General features: G+C 44.0%; 1 protein-coding gene across 1 annotated transcript; it reads left to right on the forward strand.

Moving 5' to 3' along the window:
* The first annotated feature begins 2307 nt into the window (after positions 1–2307).
* Positions 2308–16275, forward strand: LOC115905794 (histamine N-methyltransferase-like). Its single transcript, XM_030952461.1, has 7 exons — positions 2308–2328; positions 3281–3470; positions 4770–4822; positions 8651–8758; positions 12131–12261; positions 12795–12888; positions 15080–16275. Exons 2-7 carry the CDS (start codon positions 3334–3336, stop codon positions 15433–15435), a joined length of 879 nt encoding a protein of 292 aa, XP_030808321.1. The 5' UTR covers positions 2308–2328; positions 3281–3333; the 3' UTR covers positions 15436–16275.
* Positions 16276–27321: the final 11046 nt, after the last annotated feature.

Here is a 27321-nt window from a genome sequence, read left to right on the forward strand (position 1 = left end):
GCTAAAAAAGCAAAGTTTTCTCTAATGGAAGGGTTCTATAGGCAAGCTGCAAATGATGCTGCCCATCACCCCATGCCACACACTGAGACAATTATTTCCAATTTGTCAGGAGCTGTGTTTTCTATTTTCCACTGGCAGGGCTTCATTTGCCACCCCTGCTGTAGTTAACACAGGGGTAGAGCTCCGTGTCTGGATGTTCCCAGGGCAGGGTGGCCGTGCCAGGTGTGTCCTGGGGGAGAGCTGCTGGGAACACATGGAGAGTGGACATGGATGTGGCAGGGCTGGAGCTGTCCCCTGCCTCTCCAGGCAGCTGGAGGATCTAACTCTGTCTGCTCCATCCTCAGCAGCTGCTGCCATAGGAGGGTCTAACTCTGCTCCATCCCCAGCAGCTGCTGCCATAGGAGGTTCTAACTCTGCTCCATCCTCAGCAGCTGCTGCCATATGAGGCAGCACACAGCACATGGACTCCTGCGCTGGTAAACCCAAGCTCACTTGGTTTGCTGCCTTCACGGGGAGGGTCTAAAGGGTTTCATGGCGAGTTTAAAGCAGGTTTCACTCTGCTGGCACAAAGCAGGGACGGATCAAGTAACTGCAGCATAAACAGTGTCCGCTTTCAAAACTCCTCAGTCTTTCTAGGGAGCCACGGGTAAATTTGGATTGTCACTGAAGTGAACAAGCCCGAGTGAATATTATTAACTTACAAGTTTCTATCAGCCTGATTCAGAAACCAGTCCTGTTTTCTGAATTAAAAAGTTAAAGAGAAGTTAAAAGAGAAGTCCTTTCCTTCTTTCTCTTTACACATTTTTAAAGTTAACTGGCCTCAATTCAAACAGCAAAAAAAACCACAGAATGAAATAAATGGGGCAAATTCCAACAGCCAAAAGAGTAATGAAAGAAATGAGACAAATTCCTTGAACTGCACCCAACATGAAAATGAATCCCGGCTGCTCATTAGAGACTGCTGAGCAGGGGATGTTGGCAAATTAAATCACGGGAAGTAGAGGGAGGAACAGAAAAAAGGGTCAACTATCTAAATATCCTCTTATAAACTGCAAAACTTTTTTTTTTTCCAAGATTGAAGGTAGTAAAAATATATTAGTGGCAAACAGCAAAGCTTCCTTATGCACTTAAAATAAAAAGCAAGGAGTCAGGCATAACAAAGGAATGGGTAAACACTGAATACACAATTATGTTTTCAGGGTGGGTTAGCAATGAGTAATTCTCATCCAAAGTACATCCAGGAGTTTCCTTCTTTACCATCTCTGGAAAAATTTCCACTTGGATTCCCCAGGTTAATTCAGATGTTGTTGGATGTTTGAGTGCTGCTCATCTGGGTCAAGGAGGGGTTGTCAGTCAGAGGCTGACAAAGTTTTTAAAGCTGTCCCATCTACTTGTTACCAGTGTTGTACCAGCTTGTTTTTCATTAGTGCTCTCTGAAATGCTCAATTTTGCTATTTTTTCACTTGAAAGTATCCTTGCTGTCTGAGAAGGTGGGGAACAGGGAGTGTACCAAAGCCAGTCTGCCTTGGAGGTAGTATGGGTGGAAAATCAACCTTGGGACCTGCTCCAGAGGTCACCACTGGTCTTTGGGACTGCCCCAAGGAGAGCAATTATCAGGCATTGCTAATTGATTATGAATTCTCAGCCTTTGCTAATAGCTCTGGTAGCAGCACTGGCTGGAGCAGGTGGATTGTCACCAAGCTTCACCATGCCCCTTCCTGCAGGAGCCTTTGGGATCTGAGGAGATTTGGCCCATGGGCTGCAAAACCAAAACGTGTCACGACTTGGATGTTACCTTTGTCACAGGCAGGGGAAGGGAAATGGGCCAAGCCAAGCAGCTGATGCTGTCATTGGAAAGGGGCAGGAGAGGGATCTGGGCAGCTGCTCAGCATGATGGCTGTCCCTAGAAATAGTTCCTAGAAATCATCCTCCCTGCAGCAGAAAGAGAATAAGATGATTGTCAGGCAATGTGGATCTATCAGGAAGAAATTGTTCCAAGCCCGTCTTTCTTCTGGGGAGAAGGAGATGGCACCATTCTCATAAACAAGTGAGGAAGATGCGGCCTTGATGAGACAGGTGGGTGGAAAACTGGTTGCACAGTCAGAAAATTTGTCAGAAGTTCACTGCCAGAAAGGGAGGCAATGGCAAATATGGACCCAAGTTTGTTCCTTTTGTTTCTGTTTATGGTTTGAAGGAGGAACGAGATTATTTGTGTTATTTGATGTGCAGCTGGGAGGGACTTGAGCACAGCAGAGGCCAGATTTTTAATTCAAAGGGACCAGAGGAGCAGTCTGGGAAAAGCCCCTGATCTGAATTCCAGTCATGCTGGTGAGTGAAGGCAGCGGGTGCAGGGTCTCAGTGGAGCCAGGGAAATCATCCCGGCTGTGCTGGGAGCCAGGAAAAGCAATGGCTGGGAGGGTTTTGTGCTGCACTTCAGCACCAATGGGGTTTGGCTGGAGACAGTCCAAAGGGAACTGTAAAAATAGCAAGAGGTGGCTGGGATGTAACCTCTGCAGGAAAGCCAGAGGGGGTGGTAAGAGATGCTGAGGAAATGCAGTGCATCCTTCAGCATGGGGCCCCTGAGGAGGGAGAGGGTTCCCTTTCTCCTTGCCAGGTAGGACAAGATGTGATGGACCTAAACGGCAGTTTAAGAGAGGATAAAGACGTCTTTGTGCACTTTTCAAGGTACAGTCTGACACTTCCCCACTTGCCTTCCCCACTCCTGATTGCCTGTGAGCCTGGTTTAGCACATCTGTTCCAGTAACTCGGGTGGCTTTGGTGAATTAGCTACTCAACCCATGGGAATTGTACCATTATCTTCAGAAGAACTAGAAAAATAAAGTGCATTTATAAGGTTTTTATTGTTTTCACCCCACCATCAGCATTCCATTTAAGAACATCAAAAGATTAAAAAAACAGATAGACATCTGCCAGCGTCTCTGGAGATGAGTGTTGCACTTTCTTCTAATCCAGAGCCAGCCCTTGGAGCCTCTCCATGCCTTCACAAAACAGAGGATTTTTTTTTTTTTTTATTTAAGAACCATCTAAAGACCCTTTTACTGTGTTTAAACAGAGCCCTGTGTCAGCACAGTTAAAAAATGCTGGCACTTGCTCTGCACAGATTAAAGATGATAAATTACCCTTTGCTGCTTGGACCCCATTTGCAGTTTCTGTTGCAAGGTTGTGCAACACTCTGAGGCAGCGGCGGGGCTGGGAACGCGGAGCAAAGTCCAGGTGCAGGCTGGATTTTCCCCTCCAGCACTTTTCATTCCTTCTCTAGCCCAGAGAGAAGAGCTGCAGGGAGCGGCCTGTCCCCTCCTGCAGCCTCCCAGCATGGCTTCACCCATGAGGAGTTTGCTGGCAGACCTTGACAGATACGTCCAGTCCTTCCGCGTCTTCCTGGAGAGGTCCACGGAGCACCAGAGCATGCAGGAGTTCGTGGAGAGGCACCTGCCTGATGTCATAGCCAGGTAACCCCACCCTGGCCTGAGGGACAGCCAGGGCCACGGTCCCAGGGGGTGCTGGCCTCGGGGGGCTGCCTGGGAGAGGCAGATTGCTGCTCCCTGCCCTGTCTGCTGGCCTCTGATACATTCAATTTGCACACACGGCTCTGGATGTTGGCTCTTCGGAATGGAGGCTGTCACAGACATGTCTGCTGAAAAATCCTTTTTTTTTAGGATTTTTTCTCCTGAGAAGCTGAGATGGCTCAGGAACAAAATGTAAACAATGGTTATCTGCTGCTGTGGAATGCAACAGGTAGATCTGTGATTGGTCTCATGTGGTTGTTTCTAATTAATGGCCAATCACAGTCAGCTGGCTCGGACTCTCTGTCCAAGCCACAAGCCTTTGTTATCATTCTTTCTTTTTCTATTCTTAGCTAGCCTTGTGATGAAATCCTTTCTTCTATTCTTTTAGTATAGTTTTAATATATTATATATAATAAAATAATGAATCAGCCTTCTGAAACATGGAGTCAGACCCTCATCTCTTCCCTCATCCTCAGACCCCTGTGAACACGGTCACAGGAGGCTGCCTTGCCAGGAGGAGATAAGGCTGCATTGTTTCCTTGCACACAAAAACAGCTGGCCCTGAATCAGCTCTGAAATGTTCTAACAGATACTACATTCCAGCATCAAGCTTGATGGAAAGCAGCTTTTTTAAAAGCAAGCTTTTCAGGTAATATATAGGGTTTCTCTAGGATGGCTGGATTGTGCTCCTGCTTTGCCTGCCAGTATGCGTCCTTTGCTGGACCCCTCACTTTGCAGGCTGGCCAGCATCAAATCCTGGCTCTGGGGAGGCTCTTCTCAGGGCTCAGGGCTTCATGGCTCTGCCAAAGCCTCACTCAGGGATTTTAGAAGCATTGCACTCTCCCCTCTCCCTCCCCATCTTGCATAATGCAAAAGCTCTACAAGTAATTTTTAAGCTGCTGGTCCAGACCCAGAGGGCTCTGATCCTCAGGGCACAGACACAGACAAGCCCTGCACTTGCTTCTGCTTGTATTCCCTCATAATAAAAGCAAAATGCCACCTCTACAAATTGCCAAAACATTTGGAAAGCATGAATGTCCAAAGGGGAAGAGTTGTGAATCTGATCCCTCCTACCCACTCGCAGGCATGCCTGTGTACACACACATTACATTTGGGTTTTGCCCTGCAAATTTCAGTCTTAATAGGATCTCCAGTGTCTCACATCATGCATGGAACCCTCTCTACTTTAGCTCTCCTAAAATTCCTAAATTGTATAAAAAATGTATAAATAATGTTTTTCAGTATTGGAAATGGGAAGTCTACAATCAATGTTCTAAGTGTTGGTGGTGGAGCAGGTATGTATGGACTTCAATATTGACATGTTTTTTCTCTTTTTCTTTTTCCTTTTTTTTTAAGAATAGAGGACTAAAAGTTGCAAAAGGAGCAGAATGGGAAATAAGTCTTTCCTTGATAAGTCAGCTCCAGGGGACAGGTGGTGTTAGTTGGTGTGTGACCACATCATCTGAAAACAGCTTGTGCCTCCCCACTCTGATTCCTCTGTGTCCTCCACAAAATCTTCTCCTTCTACACCATCACTCCTCAAAGGCAGAGAGAAGCTTTAACTGCTCCACAGGGTTTCTATACAAAACCAAAACAAGACAAAACAAGACAAAAGCAGCAAAACCCCCCACCCAAACCCCAAACAAAATAATGTCTTAGATTCCTCAGAATATTGCATTTTTACCTGCATTACAATATTCCCCCTGTACCTTTATTGAGGTGATAACTCCCATCACTGCTATGTAAGAGCTGTGTCTGAGCTCTGCTTTGGCTGTATTTGCTGACCACCATCAGTGTACAAGCTCCTCCTGCAGCTACTGACCCCCAAAACAGTGGAGCTGAGCATGAACTCCAGAAGAAATCACAAACAAGAAGCCTGACATTCACTGAATGGAAAAACAATACCAGTAAGATCAAGTGGCTTCTTTTCATTAAGTTCTTGCTTAAGTGGCCCCATAATTAAAACCTATGTTTCCTTCTCTGTCCATTAAGTCACCACACTTAAATTTTATATGAACAGTTAAATCTAGTTTAAATGCTGTAGTCATACCATCACCAAAGAGTAACCTCAGTTTTGTTAGTGTCTCCTCCATAAAGTAATTGTATGTAAATGGAAAGTAATTGTATGTAAATGGTTGGCATTAGCTATAAAACAGACAGTGTGACAGAGCAGGAACATTGCTCTCCAAAGGAAAGCATTCCTCTGGAAAAAAAAAAGAAAGAAAAGAGAGAAAGAAAGGGAGAAAGAAAGGGAGAAAGAAAGAAAGAAAGAAAGAGAGAAAGAAAGAAAGAAAGAAAGAAAGAAAGAAAGAAAGAAAGAAAGAAAGAAAGAAAGAAAGAAAGAAAGAAAGAAAGAAAGAAAGAAAGAAAGAAAGAAAAAGAAAGAAAGAAAGAAAGAAAGAAAGAAAGAAAAAAAAAAAAAAAAAAAAAAAAAGAAAGAAAGAGAGAAAGAAAAAGAAAGAGAGAAAGAGAGAGAGAGAAATAGAGAGAGAGAAAGAGAGAATGAAATAGAAATAGAGAGAATGAAATAGAAATAGAGAGAATGAAATAGAAATAGAGAGAAGAATGAAATAGAAATAGAGAATAGAGAGAGAGAATGAAATAGAGAGAATGAAATAGAGAGAATGAAATAGAGAAAGAATGAAATAGAAATAGAGAGAGAGAATGAAATAGAAATAAAGAGAGAGAGAGAGAATGAAATAGAAATAGAGAGAAAGAGAGAATGAAATCGAGAGAGAGAGAGAGAAAGAAAGAAAGAGAACACAGTGCAGTTCTTCATCCTGGCTAGGGACAGTCCAGCTTGCCATCAATCAATAATGGGTAGGCAAAGCTCACTTTGTGATCCCCAAATCCCCAGATCACTGGTTTGTTCTCAGCACGGCCATTGTGAGGCCAGGAGGGAGCCGATGCCCAGATCCCCCTTACAGCCCATCCTGGCTGCTGTGGGAGGGCAGTGATGGAGCTGCTGCCCCGACCCCACCGCCCCTGCTCTTCGCAGGGAGGAGGCACAGAAAAAAAGCATTTCCTCTCTGCTTTCCCACCTCGGGAGACAAGAACCCATTAATGCAGCATCCCATCCATTAGATCCCATCCCATTAGATCCCATCCCATTCCAGCCACCCGAGCACCACTGCCTTATTAAGTTCACACTCCAGCGCGCCGCTCTCTGTACCTTTAAAAACCATCAAAGTCATCAGCGCTGCTATAAAGTAGCAACTGGGCTATAAACTATCCCGTTACGTAAAATGTTTAATTAGAAACTTAATGGCGAACATAGTGGTAGCCTTTAAAAGGTAATTGTGTTGGAGAGTTTAAATAATTCGGATAGCCTAATTGCCAAATTGTTGATAATGCAAGCTGCCACCGATCTGAGTGTAAAATGCCTCGGGACACTTGTTTGCATATAAAAGAGCTAAAAGTGAAGTCATTTAAGGCTGTGGATTAAATTATGAATCAAAGGGGTGTGTTTTTTGGTTAAAAGCAGTAAAAGGGTGATTTGGCCACACACTAGCAGAGGGGAATATTTTAACCTATCTGCATATGGAAATACAAAATTCAATTATTTTTTTTAAATCAGGACCTGCACAGCCTTTTCAAAGGACTAATCATTTTATGGGAAGTTGGTAAAGCAGCCAAAAATCAAACTGTTGTAGTAGTTAATTTCAAATTCTGTGTTCCCAAATTTTACCATGGCAGACTACAGAGTACAGGGCTTGCAGCGATAGCAAAGCTGCAGCTCTTTCTGCTGCCTCAGAAATTCAATTTCCCTCCCACAAAGAACGTGCTTCCATAGATGCCATGTGATTGTTGGTGTTGCTGGTTGCTTTAAGAAAGACACATACGTCTGAGAAAATGCAACTCTTCCTCACTTTGTGTGTTATGTCCCCTGGGCACTAATGAGCAATTTAGTGCCCAGTGTTTTCCTTTTGTTCCTCAAATATTCTGCACGATGGAGCTGATGCTGAAGTGATGGGAGTCCATGGCTCTGAAAATGATGAGGGTGGGCAGAGGCTGTGCAGCTCCTCCTTCCACAGCCCCTCAGCAAGGGCCTGTCTGGCCATCAGGGTGGCCTTGCATTCAATGCACAACTTTGTTCATTTGTAGGGAATTTTATAGCATGGAGTTTTGTGCAAGCACAAGTAAATCTTCCAGGGCAAAGCTAGATATTTACTTGTAATGCGACCCCTGGATCTATTATTCACTGTAGTTACCCTCTGTTTCACTCTTTCTTACCTTAATTTATTCTGCTGTTATTTTTTCCACCTAAAATCTATCCAAGCACAATAAGCAGAGGTTGGAGAAAGTCAAGCAAGCCAGCTGGATATTGTCCCTGGACTCATGCCTCAGTCAGAAATATCATCCCCCTGAGTTTCCTCCACTGCAGATGGGGTGAGATGGCTGAGAATGATGGAGCTATTTTTAAATTCTGAAATCTTGGATCTACCAGTACATCCATCAATAAAACAATTACAGCTGGCCTGGGCAGTGTTTAGAGAGAACTCTTCCTCAACAGAAACATGAAACACAGGAATCTCTGGGGTATTCTGTAAACAAGGGTTAGCTAAACACAAATGGTACGTGCTCCATTCATCATTCTTTTGGGAAAAGTCACAGCACACTGAAGACGAACAGATATGAGTATTGTCTCTGATCCCAGTGTAAACACATATTCCCTTTCCCTCCTCCACATGACCTTGTAACTAGTGAGGTGCCTGGCTAAAAATGCTCCTACTGACTCCTAAGAAATCCTGCCGAGTTTACTGGAGCCATCAGAACCGGCACCATGAGAGTTGTGTAGGATCTCCTCCTCGAGCTTAGACTGTGTCCAGAAAAAAAGAGAGGTCAAGAGTGACTGTGTCAGGGTTTCCCTTGGCCCTGGTGGTGCCAGTCAGAGGGGAGAAATGAAGAGAGTTGGAACTGATATTTACATTTTTCTCAAATCCTAGAGCTCAATCTTCAGTTGCAACCTTCTGAGAATACAAAGCAGCTGCTTGGACCTTTGTGGTGCACCCGTACATAAATGGCAGAAATCAGTCTGCCAAGCTGGGGGTGTGATGGTGGTGGAGATTTCCTTTGCCTGAGCTTTGTTTTCCTTCTCTGTTTTGTGTCTCCTGCTTCTTTAGGTGAGATGGACTTGCAGATCCTTTCAAAAATACGAGCCAGGTATCCTGGGGTCACCATCAACAATGATGTGATTGATCCAAGTGCTGACCAAATCTCCAAGTACAAAGGTATTTTTACATTAAATATATTAAATTTGCATTAATTATTTTACATGCATTAAAAAGTGCTGAAAGGTGGATGACCCTATGTTCAAATGCCTTCTTGTCAGAAGTGTCTCTTAAAAGTTAAAAAATTCAAAATTTCATGCTTTTTTGCAATCATTGCTTCTCAACAATGTTCACTCTCATTTAAATCTTAGTCTCTCATGCTGCAAAGATCTCTGAATGGCAAATGCTTGGCTAGATAGACTTTAAAAGCTAAACAAGGTGGGAAGTGATAGGTGATTGTATGGGAATGGAGTGAAATCCCAGCATTTCAGAAAGTTTTTCCACTTCAGCTTGTGTTGAATCAGGATCCTTCCTCAGCATCAAAGGGAAAATTTTAGTGTCTCATGGTGATTCTCTCACATCTTAGAAATCGTTTCCAAGAAATACCTAAAGCTCACAGTGGGGCACTAAATTAGTAACCAGGCTTTGAATCAGAAAACACGGGAAGGAAAGCAGGAGTGATAGGAAAGGCTTTTGCCATGTGCTCTGAGGCTCAGAGCTTCTTTCCTTCCCCCAGCCCAAAGGTCTAAGCAGCATTCCTGGAGGGAAATGGAACATTTTCCGAGGAGGACTGAGTGTTAATGAGGGTACTTTGATTAAATTGCCCTACAAAGTGAGCATTGAACAGCAACGCAGGGTTGGATTATCACTGGATTAGAGCCCACCAGGATTCACCTCCAGGTGGTGTTGAGGGAGGTGACCCCAGCCCTGAGCTCACCTGGCCAGAGAGCCGTCCTGAATGGATGTGGCAGCAAGGAATGGACCCCATCAGCTGAGTGTCTTGCTGGAAATGCTCCAAACCATGGTAAATACCAGGCTGTGAAACCACACTGTAAATCTCCAGTCTTGGTCTTGCTTGAGTCCTTAAAAATGAAACATTCCTAGTGTGAATCAGCTTGTGGAAGTCAAAGGAAAAAAAAAAAAGCAGCAATCCCTTTCTCCCTGCAGTGAGGTGGCTCAGAATCACTGGAAGCACCAAAGGCTCCCAGGAAAAACCTATTTTTTAAGATATTTCTCAATTTAACACAGATCTGATCTTTTAAAAGATGCCTTGTGCAAAATCCCTGGTGCTCTTATGTTGCTGCAGGCTGAAATGGTGGGGCAACACAGCATCTTCTCTGTTTGTGCACTTGAACAAGGAATTTCTGTCCTGTCTGGGCTACACTGGACTGGATTTGCTCTGAATCTTCCCAGTGGTCCCACCATCCACCACCAATTAACTGGCAGTCCCATCCTACTGCAGTGAGTTTCTTTCCAGAAGAAAGTTAAAGAAAATATAAAATGTTGTCCTTATTTTAAGTTTTATGCTAAACTAGAAATTAAATATTCATCTGAATTTCTTTCTTTCAACTCTCTTATTTGGTAATTAATCATGTCCCCAGTAGCTACCATTAATTAGGTTTCTGAGGCCTAAGATTTTCTGTAGAGAATTAGAAACATTATCTGCACCTCTGAGGATTCAGGATTCAGTGTTTTCTGCCTCACCAAATGCTTTCTCCATGGGAAGGAGAAGCCAAGCTCACGAGAGAAACTCCTTGCTGGGATGTGCAGAGATGACAAACGCAGGTTTCTCTTAGGCTGTGGCATGTGATGGAGGCTTTCCTCAAAAAGGCTGTGCCTTTCCCTCACTCCTGGTGGAACCCCTTGGTGGCCATGGTTGGAGTGTTGGTGGCCCCACAGCTGAGCTGCATGCCTAGTGCACAGCTGCAGCAGCCCAGTTCTGATGGCTCCCATCAGGAACACAACAGCTTCTGGCTGGGAAAAGGATCTGGGGTGAGCCAGGGGAAAAGGAAGGAAAACTTTCCATAATGGATCCAGGTGAATATTTAGGCAGAAATTCCCCACAATCCCGTAATGAATTTGCATTTCCTAGAGTTTGGATTTTGAAGGCCCAGCCTGGAAAGCAACTCAGTTTTCTTCCCAGCTCCTCCTTGCAGGCAGACCCACAACTAAACTGAACCAGATTGCCCTGGGTTATTGGTGAGGGGATAAGAGCTGCTCCTGAGCTTAGAGCAGCAAATCAAATCTGAACTGCCAGTGCTGGGGCCAGTGGCTGATAAATGGAAGCTAACAGAGTAACAGTGGCAGCATCTGAAAGGGGTGGCCCATTTCCAGGCACAGAAGAGAGGAGATAAGCACTGATGGAGCATTTCTCATCTGCCTGACGGGGACGTGTCCAAATCAGAGCCCAAAGGGAGGAACATTGTCATTAGTGCTGTAAAGGCACTGGTCTTAGCAAACTGTGCTGTTCTGAACATGTGTTCTGTAGCTAAGGCTCAGCCTGCCTTTGAGCCATGTAAGTTTTAAATTGATGCTAACTCCAGTGAAGCACAGGAACTGAATCAGGGGCTGCTTTGGCCTGGAGCAGTGCTGAGCAGCAGCACAGTGAGAGGAGCTCCATATGCCAGCAGATGGACATTAGTATTCCCTACATTATGAAATTACCTCTCACTTTTTCTCCCATAAAAACAAAGGGAATGCAGTGATGAGCCAGGCCCTCAGTGTCACTTATTGTTTGAATCCACTTCTCCAAATTTCTGTTTTCCTCAGCTGCTGATGTGCATTGTATTGAGGTCTGAAGACACTCCATGTGTCACTCCTTAAAGCTCTTTGCTTTAAAACACTGTCATCCCTTTTGCCTGAAGCAGCTGCTCAGAACTGTGGGCTCCTGAAAAGTTGTTTCAACACAGAAGCCACTGAATGTCAAGAGATGGGTCTTTGCTTTTGGAACAATGCTCCTTCCCTCTCCTGCCATCCCAGTTACACAAATTTAGAAGAATACATTGCTTTTTCTGCCCTTCTCAAACTTTTAATTGTGCTTCTCTTCTCAAGAAACCCCTGCTTTGATCCATCCTTGAGCACCTGTTTTCATTTGGGGAAAATCCTCCACCATGGCCTGGCTCCTGCTCAGCCATGTGGGTTTTGTGTGGCTCCCACATAAGTGCTGAGGCCATCAATCCTTCTATTCCCCATGAAATGTGCTGCTGGTGGCCTCATAACAATTCATCCCAATCAACATCTTTTAATTCAGCTCGAGCCAGTCATGGGGAATTTCTTCCCTTTTTTTTTTTTAGCTCAGGTAAACACCAGAAGAGCCCAAATGAGGGAGCAAAGGGAAAAGCAACAGACTCTCTTAAGATTTTGTCCTGTAAATCCCTCTACAGCCTTCTCCTCACATATGGGCTAAAACTTTAAGATATTCCACTGCTGTGTTAAACTGGTACCAAAACTCTCTACCTCAATAGGGCTTTTGGATGTATTAAAGCTCTGAGTGGAAGTCAGCCCCATATTTGCAACTGAGATAACTCTGCCCTGCCTTCTCCTCTGTTTCAGAGCGTGTGGCTCAGGCATCAAACCTCGAGAACATAAAGTTTACCTGGCACAAGGAGACAGCTAATGAATATGAAAGTCGAATGAATGCAGAAAAGAAGACTAAAAAATGGGACTTCATTCACATGATCCAGGTAAGAGTCTCTGCAAAGTAAATGCTGCCAAAGACTCAGCTGTTAAAAGTGTGCATGAAGTATGTGACCTCATTATCCACTTGTAGGGGAAGAAAGGTGAGTTTACTTCCCAGTAATTTGAAGTGCTTTGGCATAAATGAACTGCAAAAATGAAAAGCAGCTTTGAGCACAGTAGTCCTATTAACCAGGCTGTGGGTGGCACTCAGCTAAGAATACATTTTAGCTGGTGTCTTCAAAAGCTCCTTGTCCTCTCCATGAAATTGCCTTTGTATTTCCAAAGCCTTCACTGAAGAAAGGCAGATCTCTTCCTCTCAGGTTGATGAATAACATGAGCTCAGACCTGGCAGTGCCAGAGAGCAGGCAGGGCATGACAGCCCTGAGCCTGCAGTGGGAGCCCACAGCCCACACCTTCCTAAGGTGCCTCATTGACCCTTCTTTTCTGCCAGGATTGCCCCCATTTGGTTCCTTTTAACAGGGTTATAGCAGTCACCAGGATGGCACTGCATGTCTCTAAGCGCCTCTGCTTTTTCCAGATGCTCTACTATGTGAAAGATATCCCAGCAACCATCCGGTATTTCCACAGCCTCCTGGACTCACAGGCGAGGCTCCTCATCATCCTGGTGTCAGGTGAGAGCTGCTCCCCAGCCCTGCTCAGGCAGGAGAGGGCTCTGAGGACCTTTGGGGTTCCTGTGTGTAGCACAGGCCACAGAGGTGAGCAGACATCCCCTGCAACCTGCCCACTGTCTGTGTCTGTGTGGATTTATGAGCCAAACCCCCACATCATGGGCACAAAACACCCTTCACTGCCCTTCCCATCCTGCAGCCTGCCCAGTGATGGATGGCAGCAGAGGCCCTGCAGCAGGAGAGGCTCCATCCTGCAGCTCCCACTCACAGGAGCCCCTTCAGGCTCTGCTGTGTGCTGGAAAAGGCTTTCCAGGCTGGGCACTGCATTTTCTGTCTCCCAGAGACTGTGGCATTAAGCAAACGGCTGCGGGGGGCTCAGAAGTGCCATACAGCAGGTGTTGGAGCACATATGGTTCATTTTCTTTTCAAACTGCCCATTTCCTTAATATCATCATTTTGGGTACCAAACAGCATTCTCAGGCAGTTTCAGATCTTGCAGAGATGCTCTGTGGTCAATCCAGCAGGAAAATGTTGGAGCAGAGTAAACGACAACCTTTTAATACTGTGGGCAAGGTATGCCAGAGACCGTGCAGTGGTGGAGTCTAATTTGACTCTAGAAAGCCTTTAATTTGCCTCAAAAGCTATGGAAATTTCAGCTGTGTAAACAGTCACATCTAGCAACTCTGAAAGCCATGTGAAGCATTATTTGTTCAGAGGTTTAAGCTTAATTTCTCATTGAATTTGGCCACCTCTGCAAACATGATGAAGTTCCTTTTATTTTGTTCATGAAGGATCCACTATGAAGTGACACTTCTGACCTGAATGTATTCAACTACTTTTTTTCCCCAAATGATGCTGGTTTGAGGTGTTTTCAAGCAGTTTACAACAAGAAATTTGTGTTTGAAATGATTTTAAAAAACCTGTTCATTTTTTTGGCTGAACAAGAATAGTTCACAATATCAAGACTATTGCTGATTACCTGAATATAGTTAATTAAAGCTCTTTTCCAGTTGCTTAACCTGTCCCTTTGGATATTCATAAAATGTGACTACAGGAAAGAATGTGTGCCTATTCAAAATTAAAATTATTGAAGTTCTGAGTTCATGAAAAGTATTTGAAGTCCTCTCTGGGCCAGATGACTCTGTGTTTTCTGATGGATCAGAAATGGCTGGGGGCAACAAACAAGTGGGAGAGGAGCAGGACTCAGAACAGCAGAGAGGAAAAGAAGGGGAAAACCTTGAAGAAAACAAGAGAATAGAGAGGGGAAGGAAGAAATGCCATTAAAATGAGCACTGAAGGAGAAGGAGTTACTGAAAGATCATCAGAACAAAGCTCATTTCACACACAAGGCAATGTCATCCCCAACACAAACACATCAGGGAATTGAAAGCCAGCCTGGGAGCGGAGCTGGCAGGAGAGGTGGAGGTGGCAATCCCGACGTGCAGGGGCTGTGGCTCTGCTGCAAAACAAAAGCAGAGCCACATGCTGAGCCTCCGAGAGCCATCCCGGGAATGCTGCGTTCAGGTCGGGGATAATAGCTCGGCTCCGAGTCACACCACACCGACGCCAGCACATTTCCTGCAATTAGTGCTCGCCCCGTTCAGTTTCCGGGTGAAAGAAAATATTGTCAGCTCGCTTCTAAACACCAAACTGTTTATTTTACTGTAAATAACTGTTTGCAGATAAAGCAACTGCAAAACCACGAGTAACTGGTTTTAGTACCTAGGGAGAATTATTGTTGTAACTTTCGAGAGCTGCTCATTAGGCTCAAAGTTATTTTCATCCTGTCCAGTCATTCTGAGTAATCCTTCTAAAAATTATTTACAGTAGAAATACCAAATCAGAAATCCAGACTGGGGGAAAATAAAGATATGAAGATGTATGTGGGGATTTTTCAACTTACCCAGCTGGTTTGCTTTAAAATTTGTCTCTGGAGAAGAGAAACACAAGTGTGATCTGCTCTGGCCTCAGCTGGAGGCTCAAGGAGGGTGCTGGAGCTCCAGGGTAGGTGCCCACCGACTCCTGCAGCCCCCAAACCTGCAGGGAGCAGCCACTGTGCCCCAGGACACATCCCAGCTCTGGGAAGATCCCACTTGCAATGAACACAACTGCTAAAAAACCCAGACAATCAAAACTGCTTTCAAATTGTGTTTTTCCTGAACTCTGAGTGTTTTTCTGGTGGTTTATCTCTCAGGAAAGAGTGGCTGGGAAACGCTGTGGAAGAAGTATGGGCCTTCCTTCCCTCTGGACGATCTTTGCTCCTATGTTTCCTCTGCTGATTTGCCCAGGATGCTGGATTCAGCTGGGCTGAAGTACCAGCTCTACGAGCTCCCATCCCACATGGACATAACCAGCTGCTTTAGTGAGGGGGACAAAGATGGGGAGCTCTTGCTGGATTTCCTGACAGAAACACTTGACTTTGCTAAAACTGCCCCTCCTGAGCTAAAGCACCAGGTAATGGAGGAGTTGAGAAAGCCTGGCTGCAGTGAAATCAGAGATGGGAAGGTGTTTTTCAATAACAGCCTGGGTGTAATAGTGGTTGAGCCATGACTTAACCTCTTCTTGATCCAAAGCAAAGAGATACAAACTGTTGACAGCTGAAATGTATTTTTTCATCTTTTATAAATGGCTTCATTTACTTCAGCACTGATAATAATTTTTGGAGCTTGTTAAGAAATCAGTATTGACATCTGTTGTTTTAAGTGAGCTTTAATACTTGATTAATTTTGCACTAATCTATGACTGTGCAACTCACTAGGCAGCAAATTGTGCTTTATCACAGATGTTGTGTAATCAGCTATAACTCAGACCATCCACTCAGGCACTGCAGAAACCTAAGGAATTATTCCTTAGGAATAGTTATTCCTAAGGAATAATCCAGAGCTACATGTGCATCCACCATCTTCATTTAAAAACTCTCTGCAGACTAAACAAGCAAACTGCAGTTTCTTGGTGCAGCTGGCAGGCTCAGAATGACCAACCATTGGGTGGATCTTTGATGGGATTTCTTGAGCTTGTGGCTTCCAGGTCTCACACCTGCAGCTCCTGAAGGTGGCCTCACACCTGCATGTTCAGTGGCTGCCTGCTCCTGCCTCTGCAGGCACCTCCATTCAGTGGCACTGATCTCCCTTTCTGTGTTTTCACTTTATGATGGATCTGCTGAACAAGTTGTGTGGCACTACAGGAGGGAAGCAAGGGAAGATGGTTGAGGCACAGGGTTGGTAACAAATGTCCTGGAGAGTGGATTGCAGCGGTGAGCCCTGATGCAGAGTCTTTGTTGGGAATCAGCTGCTGCAGTTGCACAGAGCTTTTTTGTGTTTTTAATTAACCACACAATGCTTCTGGTCCCAGCCTTCCCCTGGCCTGTGAGCTTTGTAATAAGGAAAATGTAAAAATAAACTCTGATACCAAAACTACTGGTTCCAGAAGCATTTTTTTCTTTTTTTCATTTTCAATGGCATTTTTCAGGTAAATCTATTCACTCTACAAGGTATTCAGCAAGAAGGGGGTTTCACCTCCTCAGCCTCTTCTCCATGTGAGGCTGTTGTGGTTGATGCATTTGTTTTGCTAAATGATTTTATAGTTTTCAGAAGTGTTTTCCTCTCTACAAGGCACAATACATAGTGGGATACAATAGAGTCGCTTGAATGGATTTAACAGCCTGAATACTCGATTTATCCCCTGAGACAGGTGTGATTTCTGCCATTGAAATAATTTGATTCAGTGTTGAAATGGTTTACTTTAGGTAATACTTTAGCTGCAAGGAATTGTGGTTTATTTTTGCACGCACATTTCTGATACAATATAGATTATTAATCGTTTGAAGTGATTTCAAGAGATCATATTGGGCGTAATAGCTGTTTATATTTATTTTAGGGCAAGTTGTTTGAAACACAAACATCTCCTGGTGCTCAAATGTTAATTCAGGTGGAGTTTAGAACGTTTCCATGCTAATCCTCTGTTGGACAGAACAGAATTTATTACCACTTTACCCAGTTCTGTGCACAGGCTCCTGCATTGGGAGACCTCAGTGTATCTGTGAGCTGCTGTGGTCACATGCCAGAGCAGGAATGAAAGAAAATCTCCCATTAGAACAGATTGCTGCACACATTTCTAATGGCAAACAAATTAAAGTTACATTTATTTTCGTGGCTCTTTTGGGCTGTCAGTGACCTTTTCTAAATGGTGCTTGCAAAGCAGGTGACTGCTGAATATTGCCACATCAACCCTGTCAGGGGTGAGATATCTCAGGGAGCCACAGAAATGCCAGAACAAAACCAAAAAAACACTAATCCAGCAACAAAACCCAGCAATAAGATGCCCTTGAAGATCCTGCTGTTTTATTGTTTATCAGGCTAAAAAAAACCCAAAAAATGAAAAAACAACAAAATGAGAAAAAGGGGTTTGGTCTGAAAATGTGGAAGAGAGCTGGAAAGATGAGAAGCAGCAGAGCCCATCTGGAGAGTACAGAGGAGGATTTGACCACACACACACACACACCCAAATTCAGTGTGGATGCACAGAGAACTTCCTCCCCTGTTTTGCTTCTGAGGAGAATTTCATTAAAAACTGGGAGGGGAGAAAATACAGTAAACTCCATTTTGTATCTTGCAGCTGCTTGTGTTAAGGGGCTGGGGGAAAACTGAATCAGCAGAGTACCCTTAAGGGGCAAATCAGTTTTAATTTTAAATTTGTAACACATTTACACATTTTCAAGAAGCAAGTACTTTAAGTATTATTTAGAAGGAAATTAATGTGGGGAAGCAAAATTTTATGCTAATTTCACCATAAAAACCAAAGGATATTTTGTAAATCTCTCAAACAACTTCCTAATAGAGTGGAGAACCACATTTTCATGTGAGAATCACCCTAAATTGTACAGTGAGACGCTGCTATTCCACAGGAAGGTTGGGAAGTACAGTTTGTCCATGGACTGGGATTTGCACAGCAGTTTGTGCCAGGGTTCTTAGGGATTTCTTATTAAATCTCTAATCTAAACCTCTCCTCTGTCAGTTTGAAGCATTTCCCTTTATGCTCTCACTAAAAACCTTGTAAAAAGGTCAAACCCCAATTCCATATTTTCCTGGCTTACACCCCTAAAAATGTAATTTGTGGGCTTTCTACAGTGGTTCATTGAGAGCAATGGTATTAAACCAGCACAATACTGATTGGATCTGGTTTGGCTTCAGGATTCCTGTATTAAAAATATACTAGAAATTATCCTGAAAGCTCTTCATGCATTGGTGTCCTTTTTTGGGACCCTATATATGTGTTTGAGATATGAAACATGGCCCTAGGTAAATGCAATCCTCAATGTTGCATCTCTGTTTTTCTCAGAGATGGCTCTGAGCAGTGCTTGTTTTTAAATTGGGAGACTTTCCTTTTTCTTGTCATTTCATGAGCATATAAACCTGGAATAAACATTCTAACGCAGGTACAGGAGAAAAAAAAAAGCAGGAAGGAGGGAGGGAGGGAGGAGGAGGAAGAGGAGGGAGTCTTTTGAAACAACAGGCAAACACCTGGGCCTGTGTCCCTGTGATAAGTAAAGGAGAGCTTGTGGCTCTGGGGCTGTGTCAGGTGATTGTTTCCCAGAGGAATTCCCGTGGGAGGTTTGTTGTGCAGGGAAGGGAAGGGAACAGCCCGATGTCCAGGGGTGAGGCACAGCTTTGGAGCGATGCCGCGAGGCTGGGGGGACCACAATGGGGCTGACCCCTCCAAAGGGCCCAGGCTTCAGGCACGTGTCCCCCCGCATCAAACACATCTGCCCAAGCAGCTTCAGGGCTGCTCCTTTAAATCATACACAGGAAAATATTCTCACTGCTCCGTTAATTACTCCAGCAAATTGAACAAATGCGCTCACAGCTCGGCTGCTGTCACCACTCCTGCATTGGGGTAATTCATGCTTGCAGCCCATGATAGGATTTTTAATGTCATTACACAGTAGGGCAAAGTCTTCATTTTTAATAAAAATACAAATGCTGAAATGAAACGGATTAATATCTAATTTTACATCTTCATTTACATGATGTGCAAAATTATCTTAAATATTTGTTATGGATGGAGTGGCTTTCCACCAATTTAGGCTGCTTTTTTTTTTTTTTTCATACTGGAGAATGTTAACAGAAATTGTAGCATAAATCATTGCCTTGTAGAGTACCAGAAGGTGCATATAAAAACCCATATCTTTACTGCACATATTTCCCATTAACCATAATCTATTAGTAATTGAAGTTCATTACAAATTCTTGTAGACTTTATTGCTATCATGCTGCATGACATAGTGAACCTGGCTTGCATAACAAGAAGTCCTTGCTGGGAAATATCCTATTAACAATGACAGTGCATTTGTCACTGTGATAATAAATCCAAAGCTGCCTGTAGATTATAAATTATTGCGGCGCCATTTCCACTGTTGTAGTTTAAAAGTTTTGTCAGCACTTCCATTTCCCCTCCTCTTTATGGGCAGTTATAACTTGACCATAAGGATCTGCAATGAGCTGAATCCCATCTCACAAGGTCTCACTCTCAGAGAGTGTTTCTTCCCCCAGTGAGATTCATATTTCACCCACATGAAAACCTTAGAGGCAGAAGCTGTGTTTGTGACAGATTTTTAGGTTCTGCATTTGCACAGATTTTAATTGGAAAGCCCAGGCCATTTCACAAGTAATTTGTCCATGATATTTCTAAAGATTGTGGTAAAATTAAAAAATTCAGCGAGACAAAAAGACAGGAGCTCGGCTGAGCTGAATGCTCGCTGGTTCAGCACCTGAAAGAGCTTCTGTCCTTATCTCCAGGTGCCAGAGACTTTGGGGAGCCATTGGGTAAACCCTGCTTCTCTTCAGAGGAGAAACTGCAGAGAAATGATTCTCCCCATAGGCCTCACAAAGATGTTTTGAGGATTAATTACTGACACAGAAATCCAGGCATGCGCTCAAGCCATCCTTCACCATGTCTGCGCAATTCTTTCCTGTGTAGGTTTTAAGTGTTATTAAAAGAAAATTGCTATAGAGTTGAACTTTAAGCGTTAATTATGACTCGAGATATAAATGACATCAGGTCAAATCTTTCACAGTTTAACTCCCTAATTGACTTCAGCTCTCTGCACCAAGGGATATCTCTCTAGTTGAATGCATCTGTCTATCACATTTCTCAAGTGCCTATAGCAATGCATCCAATTAGCTGGACTGAGCCATTATGCCTCAACAACTCCTAAATAGTGCAGGATGGAGCCTTCATCTCCCTGAAATAATCAAGAAAATTTTACCTCTCACTAGGCGAGGTTTACACATTATCCTGCAGTACATGCTCTGTTTTTAAGTACTGTTTGCAGGTGTGGATAACGGATTCTGAAGTAAAAATGATAATTTTCTATTCACATCAATAATGCCCTTCATCTCACAGTGCCCCAAATTTCTTTAAAATCTTGATGTGCAAAATCACTTTGCTGCACCTCAGTGGTAAGTGGTCTCCTGTGTGAAATTCAGCAGCTGTTGGATCATCCATGGCACCATTTCCCAGTGATTCCTGGCAGGATGAGGAGGAGGAAGTTGGCAGTCAAATGCTGAGGAGCAGAAAGCAATTTCCTGGGCTGGTACTGAGCAGGGGCACGGGCATTCCAGCCAAAACTGTAATCAGCTTCCCCTTTCCTTGGCAGGAGAGTGGTGGGACGTTGGGCTGGGGTGTGGGGTTGGCTCAGCGTGAAGCCCTGGCACATCCAACAGCTCACACTGGTGGTGGGACAGAATGTCTGCCATGGATGGGCTTGGCAGCAGCTTTGTGTGGGAGTGTCCTGGTGCTGCCCAGCAGAGCTCATGTGGAAGGCAGGGATGGATCTGATGGGTGGAAAGGGAAATAAGGTGTCTCCCCTTTTTGCTTTGATGGGAAGAAAATTGCTCTTCGAACTCGCTGATGGATGTGGATGGTACTCAACAGAGTACCCAGTGAGTGTGTGGTACTGGTGTGAATCGGGATGGTGGTTTGTTCAAGACTGGTAAACAGCTCTAAAAAAATTACCCAAAAAAAATTTGTTACAATTTATTGCAGATTTCTTACCTAATGTTGTGTGTTTTGTTTGTATTATCTGGGCAAAGAACACCAAAACCCAATGAAAACAGAATTAAACAAATTAAACAGTCTTTGAAATCCCTAAATCTAAACCACGTCATCTTTTTCCATTTTGAAATCCTCAGTCTAAAACATATCATAGTTTTCCACTCAAGCAGAATAGAGGGACCTAATATCTTAATGCTATAAATACATTTTCATACTTTTACAACCACGATTTTACAGAGGTCACAGTGAGGTATCATTTATTTTGGTGAGGGTAAGTAGGCTATTGGCCAGCAGATATAATCTCTTTGTTTTCTCAAAAGAAAATGAAATGACAGCGTTTGGAGGCTGTTTCAAGGATCCCGTGTGCTACAGTGGATCCTGGCGGAGATGAATTAGTGGCCGGGGTATAGGTGATCTTGCCAAAAATGAATAGCAATGCAATTTATCATACCCTTCTGTAATTTATCTCACCACCATGTATTAGATTAGATAAAGACAGAAAGACATGTGAATTGGATGGACTGGACTAATACTGAAAACTTACACCTGCTTTTATTGAGGCTGACAGGAAGATTTCTGTTGCCTGCATTGCAATCAGGATTTGGCTTCACATTTTTAATTTGCTTTGAAGTATGATCTTGTCCAGCAACGAGAAAAAAGCTAACTCAACATTAAAGTTTGTTGATTGTGTCTGCTATTTCTTTTTCAATACAAATTTGTTCCATCATATATTTCACATTCAATCAATTAGAAAGTGTAAAGCTAAACAAAAACCCCTCAACACTCAGGAGCTTAAAAAGAAGAGCAATAAGCAGCTGTGAAACTGCTGCAAACACTCATTACATGCTACACCGTTTTCAAGGTAACAAACCAATAGTTTATTTTGTCCCCTTCCAACAAAATCCATACTTCAAAATCCACTTTTCTTACCAAATCGGTCTGTCTGTAAGACAAAGAGTGTGCAGCTGGGAGTGTTTACCTAGAACAGCAGAAAGATGTGCTACACTGCCTTCAAATTCAGGAGCAGCAGCAGCCACCTTCTCCAGGCTCGTTGGGAGCAGTGATTGATATCTGTTCTTTTGCATTGCTTTCCTCTCATATCTCTTTGTCCTGCTGCTATAATCGATCACAGATTTTTCCATCAGGCTTCATGTCAGATTAGGATAGTGAACATGACTGGCTTAGAACAAACTGCTTCCAAGTGCACCCAGGCAAGCCTGGGACTCCAACTGCTCTAAAAGCCATTGTTGTGGGCACATCCACAAAGGCAGGGCAGCCAGAAATATGCTTTTCTGGCAGGGGTTTGGGATGGCTGCTCTCTGTGGAACCTGTGGTGATCACATTTCCACTCTGGGGTGGGTGTTTTAAGTGAGGGGCAATGCCTGGCTCTTCATTTTCCTGATTCAGGCAGAAATTTCTGCTTAGGACTCCATGGATGTACCTGGCAGGACCTGCACATGTTTTCTACCTGAGGCTGGAGCTGCAAAGTCACACAAAGTGTTTAGTGCTTTATCTGTGCTAACAAGAACTGCAAGGAGGGAAAGCCCAACAACTTTCCCTGAGTAGAAATAGATCTTAAACATTCATTGTGACCAGTCTTTCCAGGAGAACTAAAATATCAGTCCCTTACTTAAACAGTTCTTTGGGGGATTAGTGCTTGTTTTTATAGTGCCTAGCACAATTGAGTCTCCATCTTGGTGGGTGTTTTAGGTGCATGTGTTGTATAAATAACAATTTTTATTTTAATGTGAAGAATAGAGCAGAGGGCTCTAAGGATTTGATCCAAATTTGGGTCAGTGATCATGGATGAGCTTGCTGACAGCAGATGCTGTTGCTCAGATCTACAAATCCTGAAAGAGGAATTGACCCATGGCAGCTGGGTGACCTCTGGGACTCCTCTTAGAAGAGGAACAGATGTTAAACTTTTACCTGGCTTGAAAAAAGACAAGAATATAGTGAGTGAGAAGTGTTTTGAGGAGGATCACCCAGTGTCCTGTGCAGGACATCCCTGACCTGAAATAGGTGCAAAATTACTGAGGCAAATTATCCCAAGTGCTTGTCCTGTACATATAAGATGCACAGGAGAGTCACTGCTAGGTACCTGTGACCACAGCTGGAGAAATACGAAATAAATAAACATGACAGTCCAACCATTTAGAAGCTTGTTGTAACCCATGTAACATGTGAAACACCTTGTGACACAGAGGTGTTGTTACCCATTTGACACAGCAAACCCCTTTTTCCTAACAGTGACTGGCATCTAACCCAGGACCAGCATCAGGGCACTGCAGGCAGTGCTTGCACAGGAGCACGAGCTCTGACATCCTGCATTTAATCCCAGGGAAGACACAGGCAGTGGTGCATTAGTGTAATGCTCCTAGAAAAATTCTGAATAAAAGGTTTTTTGCTCTACATGTGTAAAAACCAGGCACTCCTGGATTTTGCCATGTGAGAGAGGCAAAGAGTGCCTGAGATTACAGCTTTCTGGAAAAAAAAACCCCTGAGAAATCTTGAGTCAGCAGACAAGAATATTTCCATCAGGAGCTGGGACAGGGATCTTTCCAGAAAGATGTGAAGTGCTGCTGAGATGGATGTGCTGCCAGGGCAGAGGGCAAACTGTGAGATAAATACTCAGGTGCTCATGGGCTGCTGTAATGCTGCACCAGGTAATGGTCTGGGGGCTTAAAAAAACAGGATTGAAAAAAGCACAACTAAAATCTTGCACTCTGCCAGAGACTGAGTTTTCAGCACAGACTTTGAAGTATTTCTGTGTCCTACAGGTCCTGGCCATTCTTGCCTTGCAGAGGTTCTGAGGTTGTGCCTGAAGACAGCACTTGCCCTGAGGAAGGAACAGGGCTCTGCTGGAAGGCAAAGGATGATGGCCAAAGAAATCTGGAGTTTGTTACCTTGCAGGTGAACCCCAGGCTGAGCAGCTGATTTGAACTCTTGGGTAGCTAACCTACCCAGCAGGAAAGGTTAACCCAGATCACTGAGGGAAACCTCATTGTGGGATGATTTATGGAGAGGGTACAACTGCCCTGTGTGCAAGCAAGGGCCACAGATGCCATGGTTTAGTGTTCAAATGGCTTATCCCACTGTAGGGCCATTCATCACACATTGCTCTGGACTCCCAGGCCAACACATATAAAAGTCTGTCTCACAACAGGCACGGCCTTTTCAGTTCCCATCTGCCCACAGCAGCCCTTCCAACGTTGCTAATTACATCCCTGCACTTGATTGTATCAGCTACAGCTCACCCAGAGCCACAGCCATACTGGTGTGCCCCAAATGGGGATTGTGCTCATAAACAAAAACAAGCACAGGGTCTCTGTTTGAGAGCCCATTTCAAAGCCCAAAAGTTGGAAGCTGAACCTCTGGACAACCACACTCCTATTGGTGTTCCACGACTGCTTTATTTGTTTCCATTTCCTTGCTGTAATTCAGTTCCTCGTGGATAAGTGGCAGGATGCTCCCACTAACAATGCATGGAGGGGGTCAGGTTATTTTGCAGAGAAAAAGAAAGGAAAGGAAAGGAAAGGAAAGGAAAGGAAAGGAAAGGAAAGGAAAGGAAAGGAAAGGAAAGGAAAGGAAAGGAAAGGAAAGGAAAGGAAAGGAAAGGAAAGGAAAGGAAAGGAAAGGAAAGGAAAGGAAAGGAAAAGGAAAGGAAAAGGAAAGGAAAGGAAAGGAAAAGGAAAGGAAAGGAAAGGAAAGGAAAGGAAAGGAAAGGAAAGGAAAGGAAAGGAAAGGAAAGGAAAGGAAAGGAAAAGGAAAGGGAAAGGAAAAGGAAAGGAAAAGGAAAGGGAAAGGAAAAGGAAAGGAAAAGGAAAGGGATACGAATTATGAGCTTGGAGAACCACAGGAGCAGCAAAGCTGATGCTGTGACTGGACTGTGGTGCAGGAGAGGCTGAGAATTCCAGGTCTTCCCAGAACAGGTGTGAAAGGGGAAATGGATCTCTCAGGGAAGAGTTTCCTCTCAGCTGTTATGAAAAGCATGAAAAGGAATTAAAACAACCTAAAAACAGAAGGTCTCTTCCTCTTTCTTTTTTTTTCTTTTTTTTTCCTTGTGCTTCCCAAGTCATTTGCTGATAGGTCAGCAAATGATCGAGGTAGGGGGACACGTCTGGCCTAATGCACAGGCAAAAGTTGCTCTGTTTATTAACCAGGGAAATGCTCTGAGGCAGCACTTGCAGCCCCAGCCCTCGGAGAGCCCAGGAGCTCAGGCTGCCCAGGCTGTCAGCAAGGTGCCCCAGGGCCATGCCAGGGGCACTGAGGGCCCACACCCAGCCAGGGCAGCGCCGAGCTGAGGGGTTAAATTGCCATTTTTAGGTGTTTATTCTGGTCACTGGACATCTTTATGCCCAGGGAGAGAGGGCCAGCATACTCAGCAATGGCCGTGCAGCTGCGCACACCCCAGCACTTGTCCCTTCTCCAAAGGATGGGTGACACCACCATGGCAGCTCCAAGAGCTGACTGTTAATAATAAAATCTACTGGCCCAATGGACTGTCCATTGATTATCCAAATAAACTTCTCTATTTTGCTGATGCTTATCTTGATTATATCGATTTCTGTGGTTACAATGGAAACAACAAACGACAGGTGGTTGCAAGTGATCTGGTAAGACATTTATAAGGAACCATTGTTTTCCTGTGCCCCTGCTGATAGTACTGAAAAATATATTATCATTGCCATAGACTTGGGTGTATTTTTCTTCAAAATTATTGCATGAAGCAGAGTGAAGCTGCTGAAGGCTTTGTAGGCTCACAGCCACGGTGCAATTTAGGAATGGGCTTGGAGAACAGCAGACATTCAAAAAGAAACTTAGAATGCCTGGAAAGGAAATTTGGTTAGTGCACGCCTTAAAAAAATCAGATTGCACCAACAGCGTGAACATACAAGGAGCAGGGAATAGGAACCTGTGTAATGGAGTTCTAATTATAATTCCTTTTGTTTTCCTAAAGAACATTAAAAAGCCATGATGTGACCAACGACTCAAGCCCAAAAAATACTTCCAATTTTGTTTTTACACTCATCGGGGCCCCTTGGTAATTTACAGCTAGTGAAATAATAAACAAAGCTGATCTTCTCATTTGCATCTGACACTATAGAAATGGTAATTTTTAAAAGGTTGCCCAGAATCTGTGTGAAGCTTTGATTTCTGTCATTAGCATAGTTAAGTCTCGCTTAAGAAGGGTTTCTTCCCTGAAACACACATTTTACTAAAAGCTGTTTAGTGCCCATAACCATTCTGCTGCTCTCAAAATATGATGCCCTGGCAGGCCAGAGCCAACCTGTGCACATGAAATAAGTTTAGTTTAATGTTGTGTTACAAGGGTTTGGTCTCTGGAGCAGTCACTGCTCAATAACATGTAATCATATGCCTCCTATTTAGTTTCCATTTAACTTGCCCCATACAAGCAATGAATCCAGTTTAATTAAATGTTCTTTTAAACAGCAAAAAATGACACTGGTTTGTATTTTAAAAAATCTACACGCCACGGGGCACCCCCAAGACACAAAATCCTAATAAAGAGGCTGTAAGACACACAGCTAATAACAGAGAGCCAGTTTGACATTTGCAGGGTAATTTAGTGAACCAAGTGCTTCCTTACAGGCTTCATGTGGCTGCAGTGCCATTTAATGGAAGATGAAGAGCCATGTTTATAATAATGCTAATAAACAGCTAATCTGGAAATTGGGCTGGCATGTGGCAGAGGGCTGTTGTGCATGTGTAATAAATGCTGCTCAGTGCTGGCTGAAGGCTGTCAGCTGATGCTGGAACCCTGCTGCAGCATTAATCAGCAGCCTGGGGTGGCCTCGGCCTCCTGCACCCCATGAGTCCCCAGGCTGCAGACAAGGTGGGCAGAAATGCACATTAACCATAAGGGATGATAATAAGGCCAGGAAAGGGGCACTGCAGATGCCCCTTGCAGAGCTTAAACCAGCTCTGAAGCCCTGACATTCAGGGGAATGGTTCTGAGTTCAACAAGTGCTCAGTTCTCATCCCCGTAAGGGGTGAGGAGAGGCATTAAAGCATTTGAGACCAAGCTGGATGGGGCCCTGAGCAACCTGGTCTAGTGGAAGGTGTCCCTGCCCATGGCAGGGACCTGGAATGAGATGATCTTGAAAGTTCCTTCTGTCATGGTTTGACGCTGGCACAATGCCACTGCCCCCATGGAAATACCTTCTCCCTGGTGTCTGCTGTGAGATGGGACCAGGAATAGAGCAAAGCAGGCTCCAGCTTAGGAATAGAAGGGAAAAAACTTTATTAACCTACAATATATAAAAGAAACACACAAAACTCAGGATGAAAACCTTCCAAACATTCCTCCTCCCCCCCAACCAAGTTCCCAATGCATCACAGTAAGACAAAACCTCAGATTCT

The sequence above is a fragment of the Camarhynchus parvulus genome, chromosome 7, assembly GCF_901933205.1.
Source record: "Camarhynchus parvulus chromosome 7, STF_HiC, whole genome shotgun sequence".
NCBI lineage: Eukaryota > Metazoa > Chordata > Aves > Passeriformes > Thraupidae > Camarhynchus > Camarhynchus parvulus.